Source organism: Rhizophagus irregularis, chromosome 5 (assembly GCF_026210795.1).
Source record: "Rhizophagus irregularis chromosome 5, complete sequence".
Classification (NCBI taxonomy): Eukaryota; Fungi; Glomeromycota; class Glomeromycetes; order Glomerales; family Glomeraceae; genus Rhizophagus; species Rhizophagus irregularis.
In genome coordinates this window covers 4,097,809-4,112,441 of record NC_089433.1, presented here as the reverse complement: position 1 = coordinate 4,112,441, position 14,633 = coordinate 4,097,809, and the positions used below count along the sequence as shown (strand labels likewise).

General features: G+C 25.7%; 5 protein-coding genes across 5 annotated transcripts; all 5 read right to left on the bottom strand.

Moving 5' to 3' along the window:
• Positions 1-270: 270 nt before the first annotated feature.
• On the bottom strand, positions 271-1,784 carry OCT59_025436 (uncharacterized protein; the record flags this gene model as incomplete). The annotated part of the gene is made up of 2 exons (XM_025320403.2): positions 271-1,450; positions 1,531-1,784. 2 exons carry the CDS (start codon positions 1,782-1,784, stop codon positions 271-273), a joined length of 1,434 nt encoding a protein of 477 aa, XP_025171422.2.
• A 2,081-nt stretch (positions 1,785-3,865) lies between these two features.
• On the bottom strand, positions 3,866-5,450 carry OCT59_025435 (uncharacterized protein; the record flags this gene model as incomplete). The annotated part of the gene is made up of 3 exons (XM_066138442.1): positions 3,866-4,695; positions 4,791-5,127; positions 5,194-5,450. 3 exons carry the CDS (start codon positions 5,448-5,450, stop codon positions 3,940-3,942), a joined length of 1,350 nt encoding a protein of 449 aa, XP_065992100.1. The 3' UTR covers positions 3,866-3,939.
• A 1,261-nt stretch (positions 5,451-6,711) lies between these two features.
• Positions 6,712-8,194, bottom strand: OCT59_025434 (uncharacterized protein; the record flags this gene model as incomplete). Its single annotated transcript, XM_066138439.1, has 2 exons — positions 6,712-7,855; positions 7,938-8,194. 2 exons carry the CDS (start codon positions 8,192-8,194, stop codon positions 6,712-6,714), a joined length of 1,401 nt encoding a protein of 466 aa, XP_065992099.1.
• A 1,367-nt stretch (positions 8,195-9,561) lies between these two features.
• OCT59_025433 (uncharacterized protein) lies at positions 9,562-11,296 on the bottom strand. The gene is made up of 2 exons (XM_066138437.1): positions 10,990-11,296; positions 9,562-10,907 (listed from the first exon to the last, which is right to left on the bottom strand). The coding sequence occupies exons 1-2, from the start codon at positions 11,244-11,246 to the stop codon at positions 9,737-9,739; spliced, it is 1,428 nt and encodes a 475-aa protein (XP_065992098.1). The 5' UTR covers positions 11,247-11,296; the 3' UTR covers positions 9,562-9,736.
• Positions 11,297-12,527: 1,231 nt separating this feature from the next.
• OCT59_025432 (uncharacterized protein) lies at positions 12,528-14,360 on the bottom strand. The gene is made up of 2 exons (XM_066138433.1): positions 14,073-14,360; positions 12,528-13,992 (listed from the first exon to the last, which is right to left on the bottom strand). Exons 1-2 carry the CDS (start codon positions 14,327-14,329, stop codon positions 12,819-12,821), a joined length of 1,431 nt encoding a protein of 476 aa, XP_065992097.1. The 5' UTR covers positions 14,330-14,360; the 3' UTR covers positions 12,528-12,818.
• Between the last annotated feature and the right edge of the window lie 273 nt (positions 14,361-14,633).

The window sequence follows — 14,633 nt, the reverse complement described above, 5'->3', positions numbered from 1 at the left end:
ATTTATTTGAAGCTAAATTGTACGTATTATGTCGTATTAAACTAAGGATCTGGGATAAAATTAATGAAATGAAATTTGAAAATAATTAAATACTAATTTATCGAAAATAATTAAATTTATAAAAACATAAATAAAACAACAACTTAGGTAATATTCAAAATTTTATTGAAGAATTTGTATGAGAATAACGTGTATAAATCCTAAAATTTGAATATTTCTAAATTAAACTATACATTTCAAGTAAAATAAATATTGTATATTTATTTTTTTTTATCTTTTTGTGATCTGAAATACTTCATAATCATCTATAGAAAATTGATCCTCGGTATCTCTTATCTTTTTTTCATAATGACTCTTTTTACAACATATTTGACTATAACCTTTAGATTCTTGATATGAATGTATAATAAGGTCTTCTCCAAAATATGGACCAATAATAGGGTCATTAAAAAATGCATATTCTGTATTTTCTATATTACTAATAATTACATCTTTAGTATTATTATTCTTAAAAGAAAAAATAAAACTATCTTTAGCCTTATTATAACCACCAGAAGATTCCCATTTCAAAGGATTATATCCACCAAGAATTTCTTCCGTTCCTTTTACTTTAATAAATGTAACAGTATAAAGTATATTATTACATAATTGATGAAACTTTTTAGGAGTAAATCCATCTCGACTTCCTCTTAACAATAATTGAAATTTATATGGTAAATATAAATCTCTTAAATGATCAAATTTGCTATTAATTACCATTTTATCAATTCGTCTTGAAATTGTTGAAATAATATTTAAATTATTAATAATTTTTGAATCAATACTTTTATCATTTTTAATATTTCTAGGAAATGAAATATTATTGGTTGGTTCACTATCAGGATCCAAATGAGAATTTAATAAATCTTCATAAAGTTGACCTTTTAAGAGTTTTTTATAAGGACGAACTTTTTGCAAGAACTCTTTAGATGATAAACTAAAAAGTCTGATTAAAGATAAACAATTATGTAAAGTATTTTCCATTGTTTTGAAATCATCGTCCGACCAAGTATTAGGATCTGGAAGGAGTGTGGGGTTTTGTGTAAGGCCCCATTTTAATATATGTTCCCAAACCTCAATTTCTTTCATTTGTAAATCATCTCTTTTAATAAGTTGTACTAAAGATTTTTCAGGAAGTGATGTGAAATCAAGTGACTTAAATATTTTCTCTGGAGAGTTTGCCATAAAATTCGTACAAAATTGTTGAAGTTCTAACAAAGAATTTGATTGAAAGCTTGTTCTATGAACAAGTTCAAAATGTTGTTCCATCCATTCAGACTTATTCTCAATAAAATATTTCTGTAAATAATCAACTACCTCTTGAAGAAGCAGCTCATCCGCAGCCAATAAAATTTTGAAATTTTCTGAAGTGTCATGATCATTCAATGAGAGAATACCACCATAAATATACCTATACAAAAATTTAAATTTCTTATTTGAATATTTGAAAATTTATGGTATTACATATTAATTTATTGCCTATAAACTTACTTTAAAATAATTTGAAAGACCTCAGGTGATATATTTGGTAATTTAATATGAGACAAAATATTGGCTTTATTTTTTTTATTAGACGCTAAAGTTCGTCGTAAATATGGAGAACGGTAACACAAAATATTCATATGAGCACGAAGAATTTTCACATTAGGATCTTCGCCAATTTCAATTGTGACGTCATAATATTCATCATCTGCCAATATTTCAATATAATTTTGGCTTAGTTTTGAAAGAAATTGTGTTGACATAACTTAAAATGCAAGTTTATGCCGGAGAGAAATACAATTAATCATTAATCATTGGGTAAATTTATATATTTTACTCATGTAACACAGCTATTCAATCGTGACCAATATGAAAAACATTGATGTAAATTCTTTCCAAAATAAAATTAAGTTTTTAAATACGACGTAACACATATTGTTGCTAATCATTTATAAATAACCGCATGAATTTTTTTCAAGCTTCGTCATTTAACTTAAATGAAAAAATATATATCAATATATACTAAATTAAACTTTCAATTTCGTATACTATTTATGGATATTAATAACAAAGTAAACGTTAACGGAGACTAATGGAATTAGTTAAAAAGATTATACTATATATATACATATATTTTTAAATTAGTAAAGCATTTTATTAATTATTTAAGTCTAGAAAAAGATTACATAATTATACAAAATGGATTATACTATATATAATAGATTTAAAATACTATCAAATATACTAAATAATGAATTAAATAAAATGGTCGTCTTTGGAAGTAGGGAAATTTCTTATTGAGTTATTTAATCCAAGATAACAGCTCAGTATTTAAAAATATTTTTTTGTATCATATAAATTCATTGTTTTTTTTAAAAAAAAAATGATAATCTTATATAAATGTAAACCTATAATTAAACAAATAAAATTTTTTACACAAAGATGTCAATTTTTTTTGTTTTTATAAACCATTTTTTCGTAATCTTAATGTTAATTATAAATATATCTATAATATGAAAAAATAATCTTTAGCAAAAATGAACTAATGAAGGGACAAGCAATATTTCCTTTTTTCGTTTAGCTGGAAAAGTTTATCATAGATCTTTATTAAAGTATTAATACCGATTATTTCATAAATTGAAATACCCTTGTACATCTTTTATATGATAAAATTTTTTCATACTTTACCGCTGAAAAATTCTTTATATTAATATTCAAACAATATTAAAAGTTCAAATTAATTTAATAACTCACTTTTTTTTTGAGAATACTAGAGAAATTTTTTATTATCAAAAGGCTTATTTGAAACCTGAATATATATTATATTTTTTTTATTTTCGAAAAAAGAAAGTTGACACGTAAAATAGACAATAATTCTACTATAATGTAAATAATGCAAATAATATAAATTGTTTAAATTTATGAAGCAAGGGATTACATAGATTACAATAATAAATTATTTTACACAGACAGTCTCGATAAACTAATCCTTAGAAAAATCCGACATATCAAGAAATCCGATATATCGAAAATAAATTACTAATCCGATATATCTATTGTACTATGATAATCCGTTCCCGGCTCAACTTTGAAGGTTCCGGTTTATTGAAGTTCCGGTTATCGAGACTTCCAGTGTAAATAATAATTAATTAGATAAACTTCAATGATAAAATTTTTAGTTGATTAAAAAAGAGATTTCAGATTTATAAAAAGTAAGTCGATATAAAATTTGATTATTCTTTTAATTAAGTTGTTTTTATTTATCAAACAAAAGATTTAGAATATTTATTTAAATACCTTCATAATTTTTATCGAAATTATTCAATAGTATCATATCTCTCATCTTTTTTTTTTTTTATAATAAAATCACATCTTTAATTTTTGAAAGAGAAAATAAAATCATTTTTATTTATACTCAAGAATTAAATGACTCTCATTTTTATAATTACTGAATATTCGATGATAAGAATTTCTTCAGTACTTAAAAATAATTTGAAAAACTCCTGATACATGTTATAACGTTACTTATCCTTTTTATTAAAACCAAGGCCTATCGTAAATAGTATGGAGAACGATAATATATAAATTGTCTTACTTAAGAATAGTTGGTTGTCAAAAAAAAATAGAACTTGTATCGTTAGTTATTAATTAAAGCTTTATATAGTCACTTTCAAAAGTTTATCAAAAGAATAATGCAAGGTCGCTAAGACACTACTAGATTATAGAACAATTTTACTTTCGCACTAGTCAGATTTAGTACAACGTTTTTAAAAGCACAAACTTTATTACAAACTTTATGAAAATTCATTAATGAGCTGTTAAATAACTGATAATGGTTAACTGAAGTTTATTTTATTGTAAAATATATGTAAATGTATTTATTATAAAGACTTAATCTAGCAATACTTTAAAATACATCTAACTCTTCATTATTTGAAATACTTCGTAATCTTCTATAGTAAAATAACCTGAAGTATCTCTTATTGCTTTTTCATAAAAATTCTTTTTACAGTAAGTGTGATTGTAATCTTTAGACGTAGACATATCGGAGGTGCCACATACAATATCAACGCCAAATTGTGGTCCTCGACTAGGATCATAATTTAATGCACGATTTATATTATTTACATTACTAATAATTGCATCTTTAATATTCTTATTTTTAAAAGAAAAAATAAAGCTATCTTTAGTTATACCCCAAGAATTAGAAGATTCCCATTTTAATGGATTATACCCACCAAGAATTTCTTCTGTTCCTTTTACTTTAATAAAGGTAATGGTATTATATTCATTATCACATAATTTGTGAAATTTTTTAGGTGTAAATCCATCTCTACTACCTCTCAACAATAATTCAAATTTGTATGGTAAATAAAATTCTCTAAAATTATCATCATTAATAACAATTTTATCAATCCACTTTGAAATAGTTGAAGCAATATTAAGATCAATAATTCGAGATTCAATAATCTGAGTGTCATTATCTAATAGGACTGTTTTTCTGGGACGTAAAATTTTGTGAGTTGAAACAATTTCAGGATCCAAATAATAACTCAACAAATTTTCATAGAGCTGATGGTCTAAGAGCTTTTGATATGGTCGGACTTTACGTGAGAATTCTTTAGATGATAGACTAAAAAATCTGACCAAAGGTAAACAATTTTGTAAAATATTCTTCATTGTTTTAAAATCATCATACGACCAAATATTAGGATCAGGAAGAAGTGTGGGGTTTTGTGCGAGACCCATTTTAATATATATTTCCATACTTCAACCTCTCTCATTTGTAAATCATCTCTTTTAATAAGTGAAATCAAAGATTTTTCAGAAAGTGAAGTAAAATCGATTGATTTGAGTATTTTTTCAGGAGATTTAGCCATTAATCTTGTACAAAATTCTTTGAGTTCTAGTAAATTATTAGAACGTGAAGCAATTTGTTGAGTAAACCCGAAATGTTGTTCTATCCACTCAGGATTATTTTCAACTAAATATGTTTGTAAATAATCAACAAGTTCTTGAAGATGGAGCACATCTGCAGCTACCAAGATATTCATAATGTCTAAAATTTCTTGTCCATTCAACGAAAGAATACCACCATAAATATACCTATATGATTATAAAATTTAATAAATAAATATTTATAATATACTAAATTTTAAATATATAACTTACTCTAAAATAATTTGAAAATTTTCCGATGATATATTTGAAAATTTAATATGAGATAATATATTCTCCTTATTTCGATTTTTGTTAGAAGCCAGAATTCTTCGCAAGTATGGAGATCGGTAACACAAAATATTCATATGAGCACGAAATATTTTTACGTTAGGATCTTTACCCACTTCAATCGTTATGTCATAATATTCATCGTCTTTTAATAATCCAATATAGTTTTGGCTTAATTTTGAAAAAAATTGAACAGACATTTTTTTTTTTTAAAAAAAAAGAGAAGGAAAGAAATTTGAAATTTTTATAAAAATGGAAGTTCCGCATGATTTATAATTGATCCAGATAGCCAAAATTAGTATCTTGCGCGTGGCTTGTATTACTGAAATGCTTGAAATGTTTGGTATACTCCAATATAATATTTTTCACGTACTAAAATTAAAAATAATTTTTTAACGATAATTTTTATATTAATTAAGGTTTATACTGATTGCTTTCATAAATAACTCATTTATTTTATTTTTTTTTTGTGAATTGCGATTAAGAATTAGTGTATAGCTAGCTTGCATTAACTAAAAGCCCTAAACCCTAAATTCAATAAAAATTTAAACGTAATAATTAATATAGTACTAATGCCTTGCTATTTTGAAAAAAAGAACACGAGAAAAGATTTTAATTATTAAAAGTATCCAAAGGATTTAAATGTGAATGGTCTTTTTTGAATAAGAAAGACGTTACACTCTGTTTATCTATAAATATTACGTGTACCTGCTACAAGCCGAATAATTTTCATGTTGGATATTATAAATTTCAATATTTACGGGAAAAACATGAAATATAAATAAAACACGGATTGACAACCCAAAATATATATAAAAGTTCTGAGGTGGTCAAAACCATTTAGTAAAACGCATTCATTTTTTCGAGGTTGGAATCATAATTTCAGTCAGCGTCCAAAAATTTATTGTAATAGCTTTCCACCTGTCACCTGGTATTAAAAGAATTTTTGCATGATTTTTTTTGGCTTGGTTGCACGCAAACTCAAACCTAACCTTTAGATTATTATCACGGATTTTAAATGTAAACAAAACGATGAGCTAAAAGATGAAGCATAAAAATAATTTTGATTTAATATATTTATAAAATATACTGATTTTATTTCCAAACCAGAGTGCAGTATTGAAATTTCACAATAAAAGAAATTGATTATGTTTTGTATTCTATAAACAATATTGTTTTTTCTTTTTGATCAAATTACAAACTCAACACTTAAATAGATGAAAACTTTTAACTTTCTATACTTATTTGATTTTTTAAAAATTGTGAAAGTTAAAAATCATCATTTTATAGTACTCAATCTAGATTAAATATAAAAAGTCAAAAATATTGAATCTTTAAATACGCCTATAATTGCCATAATTACTTAAAAAGGGATCTCTCATGATAATTTATCAACAACAATATTTTTGTTTCTTTAGTAAGAATATTTCATATATCTATCTCTTTATAACTTGAAATACTTCAAAATCTTCCATAGAAAATTGACCTTCGGTATCTCATCTTTTTTTCGTAATAATTCTTACTATAACGAATATCATTGAAAACTTCAGATCCATTTCGAGCACATGTAATAATGTCATAACCAAAAAATGGACCAATGCTAAAGTTATAACGTATTGCATAATCTGTATGTTTCACATAACTAATTATTCCATCTTCGACATTATCATTTTTAAAAGAAAAAATAAAACTATCCATAGTTTTTCCACAACCACCAAAAGATTTCCATATTATCGGATTATATCCACCAAGTATTTCGTCTTTTCCTTTTACTTTAATAAATGTAACAGTATGGGGTATATCATCACATAATTCATGAAATTTTTTAGGTGTAAATCCATCTCGGCTCCCTCTTAATAATAATCGAAAGTTATATGGTTCTTTTAAACGAGCGAAATTATTTTTAATATCCAATTTATCAATTTGTCTTGAAATAGTTAAAATAATATTTAAATTATTAACTATTTTCGAATTAATAATTGTGTCAATTTTAATATTTCTAGGAAGTGAAATATTATCGCTTGGTTTACTATCAGGATCCAAATGAGAATTTAATAAATCTTCATAAAGTTGACGTTTTAAGAGTTTTTTATAAGGACGAATACTTTGTAAAAAATCTTTGGATGATAAACTAAAAAATCTAATTAAAGATAAACAATGTTGTAAAGTATTTTCCATTTTTTTAAAATCATCATCTGACCAAGTATTAGGATCTGGAAGAATTGTGGGATTTTGTGCAAGTCCCCATTTTAATACATGTTCCCAAACTTCGATTTCTTTCATTTGTAAATCATCTCTTTTAATAAGTTGTACTAAGGATTTTTCAGGAAGCGACGTGAAATCAAGTGATTTAAATATTTTCTCCGGAGAGTTTGCCATAAAATTCGTACAAAATTGTTGAAGTTCTAACAATGAATTTGATTGAAAACTTGTTCTATGAATAAGTTCAAAATGTTGTTCCATCCATTCGGATTTATTCTCAATAAAATATTTTTGTAAATAATCAACTAATTCTTGAAGAAGCAATTCTTCCGCAGCGATTAAAATTTTGAGAATTTCTAAAGTGTCTTGTTCATTCAATGAAAGAGTACCACCATAAATATACCTATAATACGAAAATTTAAAGTTCGAATTTGAACATTTGAGACTATAATATTTCGCATTTAATTTATTGTATGCAAACTTACTTCAAGATAATTTGGAAAACTTCGGGCGATATTTTTGATAATTTAATATGAGATAATATATTCTCCTTATTTCGATTTTTATTAGAAGCCAAAATTCTTCGCAAGTATGGAGAACGGTAACACAAAATGCTCATATGTGCACGAAGGATTTTTACATTAGGATCTTCGCCGACTTCAATAGTGATATCATAATATTCATCGTCATCTAATAACTCAATATAGTTTTGACTTAATTTTGAAAGAAATTGTGTTGACATATTTTGGTAAAGAAAAAATAAATTTAATGTGGGAGAAAGAGTATAAAATTATGTTTAAACCATTTTGAATTTATTTATGGTTGACTGACGCAGATTCTTTCCAAATTAAAATAAACGCCATACTTTGTGGAATTTAGTTGATTAGTGCGACATACTGCGCAGTTGACAATAATAAAAAGAATTTTTCCTTTTGATAGTACTCGAATACTAATGAAATTTGCTCTGTATATTGTATCCATTTGATATAATACTAGTGCCTGACCGAACCATTATGCCTCGAACTGACGAATGGATGGACCATTAAGAATGTTATTACACTCTTTTAATTAATTAAATTTCAGATAAGTTACACTTTCCGGCCTTAAGTTTGGTATTTAGCTTGGACTTTAGAAGATTTATTATATTTAAAATGTAATATTAAAATTAAAAATTATGGTAATTTAGGATCATTAACGAGGAATCGTTTTTATTATTTAGTGTAAATTTTAATATGTATCGTAGGCCTTTTTTATTATTAGTTGTATCGATACTAGTTCTAGTAAAAAAATTAATTAGTAATCCGCATAAAAAATCGGACAGTTTTATTAATGAAAATCAAAAAATATATGTATCATATGATATTTGTATTTAATATTCCTTCTAATAAAGACATCATTTATATAATAAAATTTAATATTAAAATTAGCAATTATGGTTAAAAAATATAGTGTTCATCTTCCTTTTTAATATAATTTTTCTTTTAATTAGAGATAGTAGAAGATAAAGTTTCACTTCGTGAATTTATTAGTATGCGCTCTGGTTTTCTACTTACTAATAAAAAATTAACAGTGATTTGACTGATTCGCCCTTAGTATTTCACCGATTCTTGTATGAATTGTGAATTAATTATTTTCTTTGCGTAACAGGTAATATTAGTTATAAATATACTACATATATGAATAACTAATTCTCTCAATTATTCAATTATTGTAAATATTTTAGACTAGTGAACGCAGGTCCGAAGCATAATCAATTTATTATTTACATCATGTAACATGTACAGTACATTGAAAACGTAAACTAAATACAAATCTATTAGTCGATAATCATGCACATTGCATCTGAAATGTTTAGAAGTAAACGGTCCTACGCTACGTTTCGGACAATAAATCAGCCTTTAGAATCAATGAAAACTTTAGATTAAGCAATTAAGGAATTTATATGTAAATTATAGAGATCATGGTATATATATTCAATTAAAAATATTAAGATAATTACAATAGTTATGTTTTACGAAATTAATTTTGCTAAAACATACTTTTATATGAAGTTAATTGACAAATGTTATGTAGGACGATTAGATTATGGATTGAGATAAATTAATGAATTGAAAATTTTAAAAATAATTTATTGGATAAAATATAATAACTCAATGGTTAATAAATAGTATATTAGAAATTGCACAAAAAAATAACATTTATATACTTTAAACTTGAATTTATACTACAATTTTCGAATAAAATTAATACACTTAATCTGATGTAAAAAGATATCGTATATTTATCATTTGGTGATTTGAAATACTTCATAATCTTCTAGAGAAAATATACCTTCGGCATCTCTTATCTTTTTTTCATTATAGCGCTTTCTACAATATCTTTTATTATAATCTTTAAATTCATCATGAGTTGAATATATAATAAGGTCACTTCCAAAATATGGGCCAATATTAGAGCCATTATAAAGTGCATATTCTGGATTTTCTATATTACTAATGATTGCATCTTTAGCAATATTATTTTTAAAAGAAAAAATAAAACTATCATTAGCCTTACCATAACCATCAGAAGATTCCCATTTTAAAGGATTATATCCACCAAGAATTTCTTCCGTTCCTTTTACCTTAATAAAGGTAATGGTATTATATTTACCATCACATAATTCATGAAATATTTTAGGTGTAAATCCATCTCGGCTCCCTCTTAACAATAGTTGAAACTTATATGGTTCTTTTAAATAAGCAAAATTATTTCTAGCATCCAATTTATCAATCCATCTTGAAATAGTTACAATGATATTTAAGTTATTAACAATTTTTGAATCAATAATGCTTTCAATTCTAATATTTCTAGGAGGTAAAATGTTGTCATTTGGTTTACTATTAGGATCCAAATGAGAATTTAATAAATCTTCATAAAATTGACGTTTTAAGAGACTTTTATAGGGACGAACTTTTTCCAAAAATTCTTTGGATGATAAACTAAAAAATCTAATTAAAGATAAACAATGCTGTAAAGTATTTTCCATTTTTTTAAAATCATCATCTGACCAAGTATTAGGATCTGGAAGAAGTGTGGGGTTTTGTGCAAGTCCCCATTTTAATACATGTTCCCAAACGTCAACTTCTTCCATTTGTAAATCATCTCTTTTAATAAGTTGTACCAAAGATTTTTCAGGAAGTGACGTGAAATCAAGTGATTTAAATATTTTCTCTGGAGAGTTTGCCATAAACTTCGTACAAAATTGTTGAAGTTCTAACAAAGAATTTGATTGAAAACTTGTTCTATGAATAAGTTCAAAATGTTGTTCCATCCATTCGGATTTATTCTCAACAAAATATTTTTGTAAATAATCAACTAATTCTTGAAGAAGCAATTCTTCCGCAGCGATTAAAATTTTGAGAATTACTAAAGTGTCTTGTTCATTCAATGAAAGAGTACCACCATAGATATACCTATAATACGAAAATTTGAAGTTCAAATTTGAACATTTGAGACTATAATATTTCGTATTTAATTTATTGTATGCAAACTTACTTTAAGATAATTTGGAAAACTTCGGGCGATATTTTTGATAATTTAATATGAGATAATATATTCTCCTTATTTCGATTTTTATTAGAAGCCAAAATTCTTCGCAAGTATGGAGAACGGTAACACAAAATGCTCATGTGCGCACGAAAGATTTTTACATTAGGATCTTCGCAGACTTCAATAGTGATATCATAATATTCATCGTCATCTAATAACTCAATATAGTTTTTACTTAAATTTGAAAGAAATTGCGTTGACATATTTTAGGCAAAGAAAAATAAATTTAATGTGGGAGAAAGAGTATAAAACTATGTTTAAAGTTTAAACCATTTTGAATTTATTTATGGTTGACTGACGCAGATTCTTTCCAAATTAAAATAAACGCCATACTTTGTGGAATTTAGTTGATTAGTGCGACATACTGCGCAGTTAACAATAATAAAATAAAAATGTTTTTTCCTTTTGATAGTACTCGACTCTGTACATTATATCCATTTGATAAAATAACTCCCGACCGAACCATTATTGAGTGTCACTTCTCGAACTGACGAATGGATGAACCATTAGGAACGTTACTACACTCTTAATTAATTAAATTTCAGATAAGTTACACTTTCCGGCCTTAAGTTTGGTATTTAGCTTGGACTTTAGAAGATTTATTATATTTAAAATGTAATATTAAAATTAAAAATTATGGAAATTTAGGATCATTAACGAGGAATCGTTTTTACTACAATTTAGTGAAAAATTTAACATGTATCGTAGGCCTTTTTATTATTTGTTGTATTGATACTAGTTCTAGTAAAAAAATTAATTAGTAATCCGCATAAAAAATCGGACAGTTTTATTATTAATGAAATCAAGGGATATATGTATAATATGATAATTTTCAAAATTTTGTATCTAATATTTCCTCTAATAAAGGCATCATTTATATAATAAATTGTAATAGTAAAATTAGCAATTATAGTTGATAAATATAGTGTCCATCTTCTTTTTAATATAATTTTCTTTTAATGTTTCATTTCGCAAATTTATTATGCACTTTTGTTTTCCATTTATTAATAAAAAATTAACAGTGATTGGCCCTTAGTATTTCAGCGATTCTTGTATGGATTGCGAATTAATTATTTTTCTTTGCGTAATATCAGTTACAAATATATTATATATATAGTATTTCTGGCAACTGCCAACCAAAATCGTACAACATCTAAAGTTGTAGATGTTCCCTTTTTCTATGGACGTGATGATGAAGATCCATACGAATGGTGTCGACTCTTTGAAGCTGCCTTTGCGGCTAATGGATGGCCAGATAATCGAAAAATTGCTTTAGCCGCTGGATTTCTTAAGGAAGCTGCCCGAGATTGGTACGAAGAGGATAGAGAAAAAGTTATTAGCAAACTGTTCAGGTCCAAAGTATAATCAATTTATTTAACTCATGTGACACGTACATTCGAAAACGTAAACTAAATACAAAATCTATTGGTCGATGAACATGCGGGATAGAAGTCATATTTTAGAATCAATGAAAAGTTTAGATTAAGCATTTAGGGAATTTATTTATATGTAAATTTTATTATTGATTGAGATACTAAATTAATGAATTGAAAATTTTAAAAATAATTAATTGGATAAAATACAATAAGATTAATAAATGTATTAATATTGCAAACAAAGCGGCGTATTTAAATACTCAAATTAGAAATTGCGCACAGAAATAACAGAAATAACGTTTATATATTTTAAACTTGAATATTTATAAATTTTATATTTCAAATTTCGGATAAAATCAATACACTTAATCTGCTGATGTAAAAGATCTCGTATATTTATCATTTCGTGATTTGAAATACTTCATAATCTTCCAGAGAAAATATACCTTCGGCATCTCTTATCTTTTTTTCATAATAGTACTTTCTACAATAACTATGATTATAATCTTTCAATTCACCATTACTTGAAAATATAGTAAGGTCTTCTCCAAAATATGGTCCATTATTAGAGCCATTATAAAATGCATATTCTGGATTTTCTATATAACTAATAATTGCATCTTTAATATTATTAATCTTAAAAGAAAAAATAAAACTATCTTTAGTTTCACCCCGAACAACACCAGAGGATTTCCATTTTAAAGGATTATATCCACCAAGAATTTCTTCCGTTCCTTTTACCTTAATAAAGGTAAATGTATTATATCTATCATCACATAATTCATGAAATTTTTTAGGTGTAAATCCATCTCGGCTCCCTCTTAACAATAGTTGAAACTTGTATGGTTCTTTAAAAATAGTAAAATTATTTCTAATATCCAATTTATCAATCCATCTTGAGATAGTTATAATAATATTCAAGTTTTTAACAATTTTTGAATCAATAATGCTCTCAATTCTAATATTTCTAGGAGGTAAAATGTTGTCATTTGGTTCACTATTAGGATTTAAATGAGAATTTAATAAATCTTCATAAAATTGACGTTTTAAGAGACTTTTATAGGGACGAACTTTTTCCAAAAATTCTTTGGATGATAAACTAAAAAATCTAATTAAAGATAAACAATGTTGTAAAGTATTTTCCATTTTTTTAAAATCATCATCTGACCAAGTATCAGGATCTGGAAGTAGTGTGGGGTTTTGTGCAAGTCCCCATTTTAATACATGTTCCCAAACTTCAATTTCTTTCATTTGTAAATCATCTCTTTTAATAAGTTTTACTAAAGATTTTTCAGGAAGCGACGTGAAATCAAATGATTTAAATATTTTCTCTGGAGAATTTGCCATAAAATTCATACAAAATTGTTGAAGTTCCAACAAAGAATTTGATTGAAAACTTGTTCTATGAATAAGTTCAAAATGTTGTTCCATCCATTCAGATTTATTCTTAATAAAATATTTTTGTAAATAATCAACTAATTCTTGAAGAAGCATCTCTTCCGCAGCTATTAATAGTTTAAGAATTTCCAAAGCGTCTTGTCCACTTAATGAAAGAGTACCACCATAGATATACCTGTAATACGAAAATTTAAAGTTCGAATTTGAATATTTTAGACTGATATTTCGTATTTAATTTATTGTATGTAAACTTACTTTAAGATAATTTGGAAAACTTCGGGCGATATCTTTGATAATTTAATATGAGATATATTCTCCTTATTTCGATTTTTATTAGAAGCCAAAATTTTTCGCAAGTATGGAGAACGGTAACACAAAATGCTCATGTGTGCACGAAAGATTTTTACATTAGGATCTTCGCCAACTTCAATAGTGATATCATAATATTCATCGTCATCTATTAATAACTCAATATAGTTTTTACTTAATTTTGAAAGAAATTGTGTTGGCATATTTTAGACAAAGAAAAAATAAACTTAATGTGGGAAAAAGAGTGTTTAAACCATTTTGAATTTATTTATGTCTGACTGACGCAGATTCTTTCCAAATTAAAATAAAAATTTTACCACGCTATACTTTGCGATTTTCATTGGCTAGTGCGACATATTGCGCAGTTGACAATAACAAAAAGATTTTTGTCATTTGATAGTACTCGATTTGCTCCCCATTTGATGTAATAACGTCTGACCGAACCATTATGGATTGTCACTGAAGCGCTACTACACTCTTAATTAATTAAATTTCGGATAAAGTTAC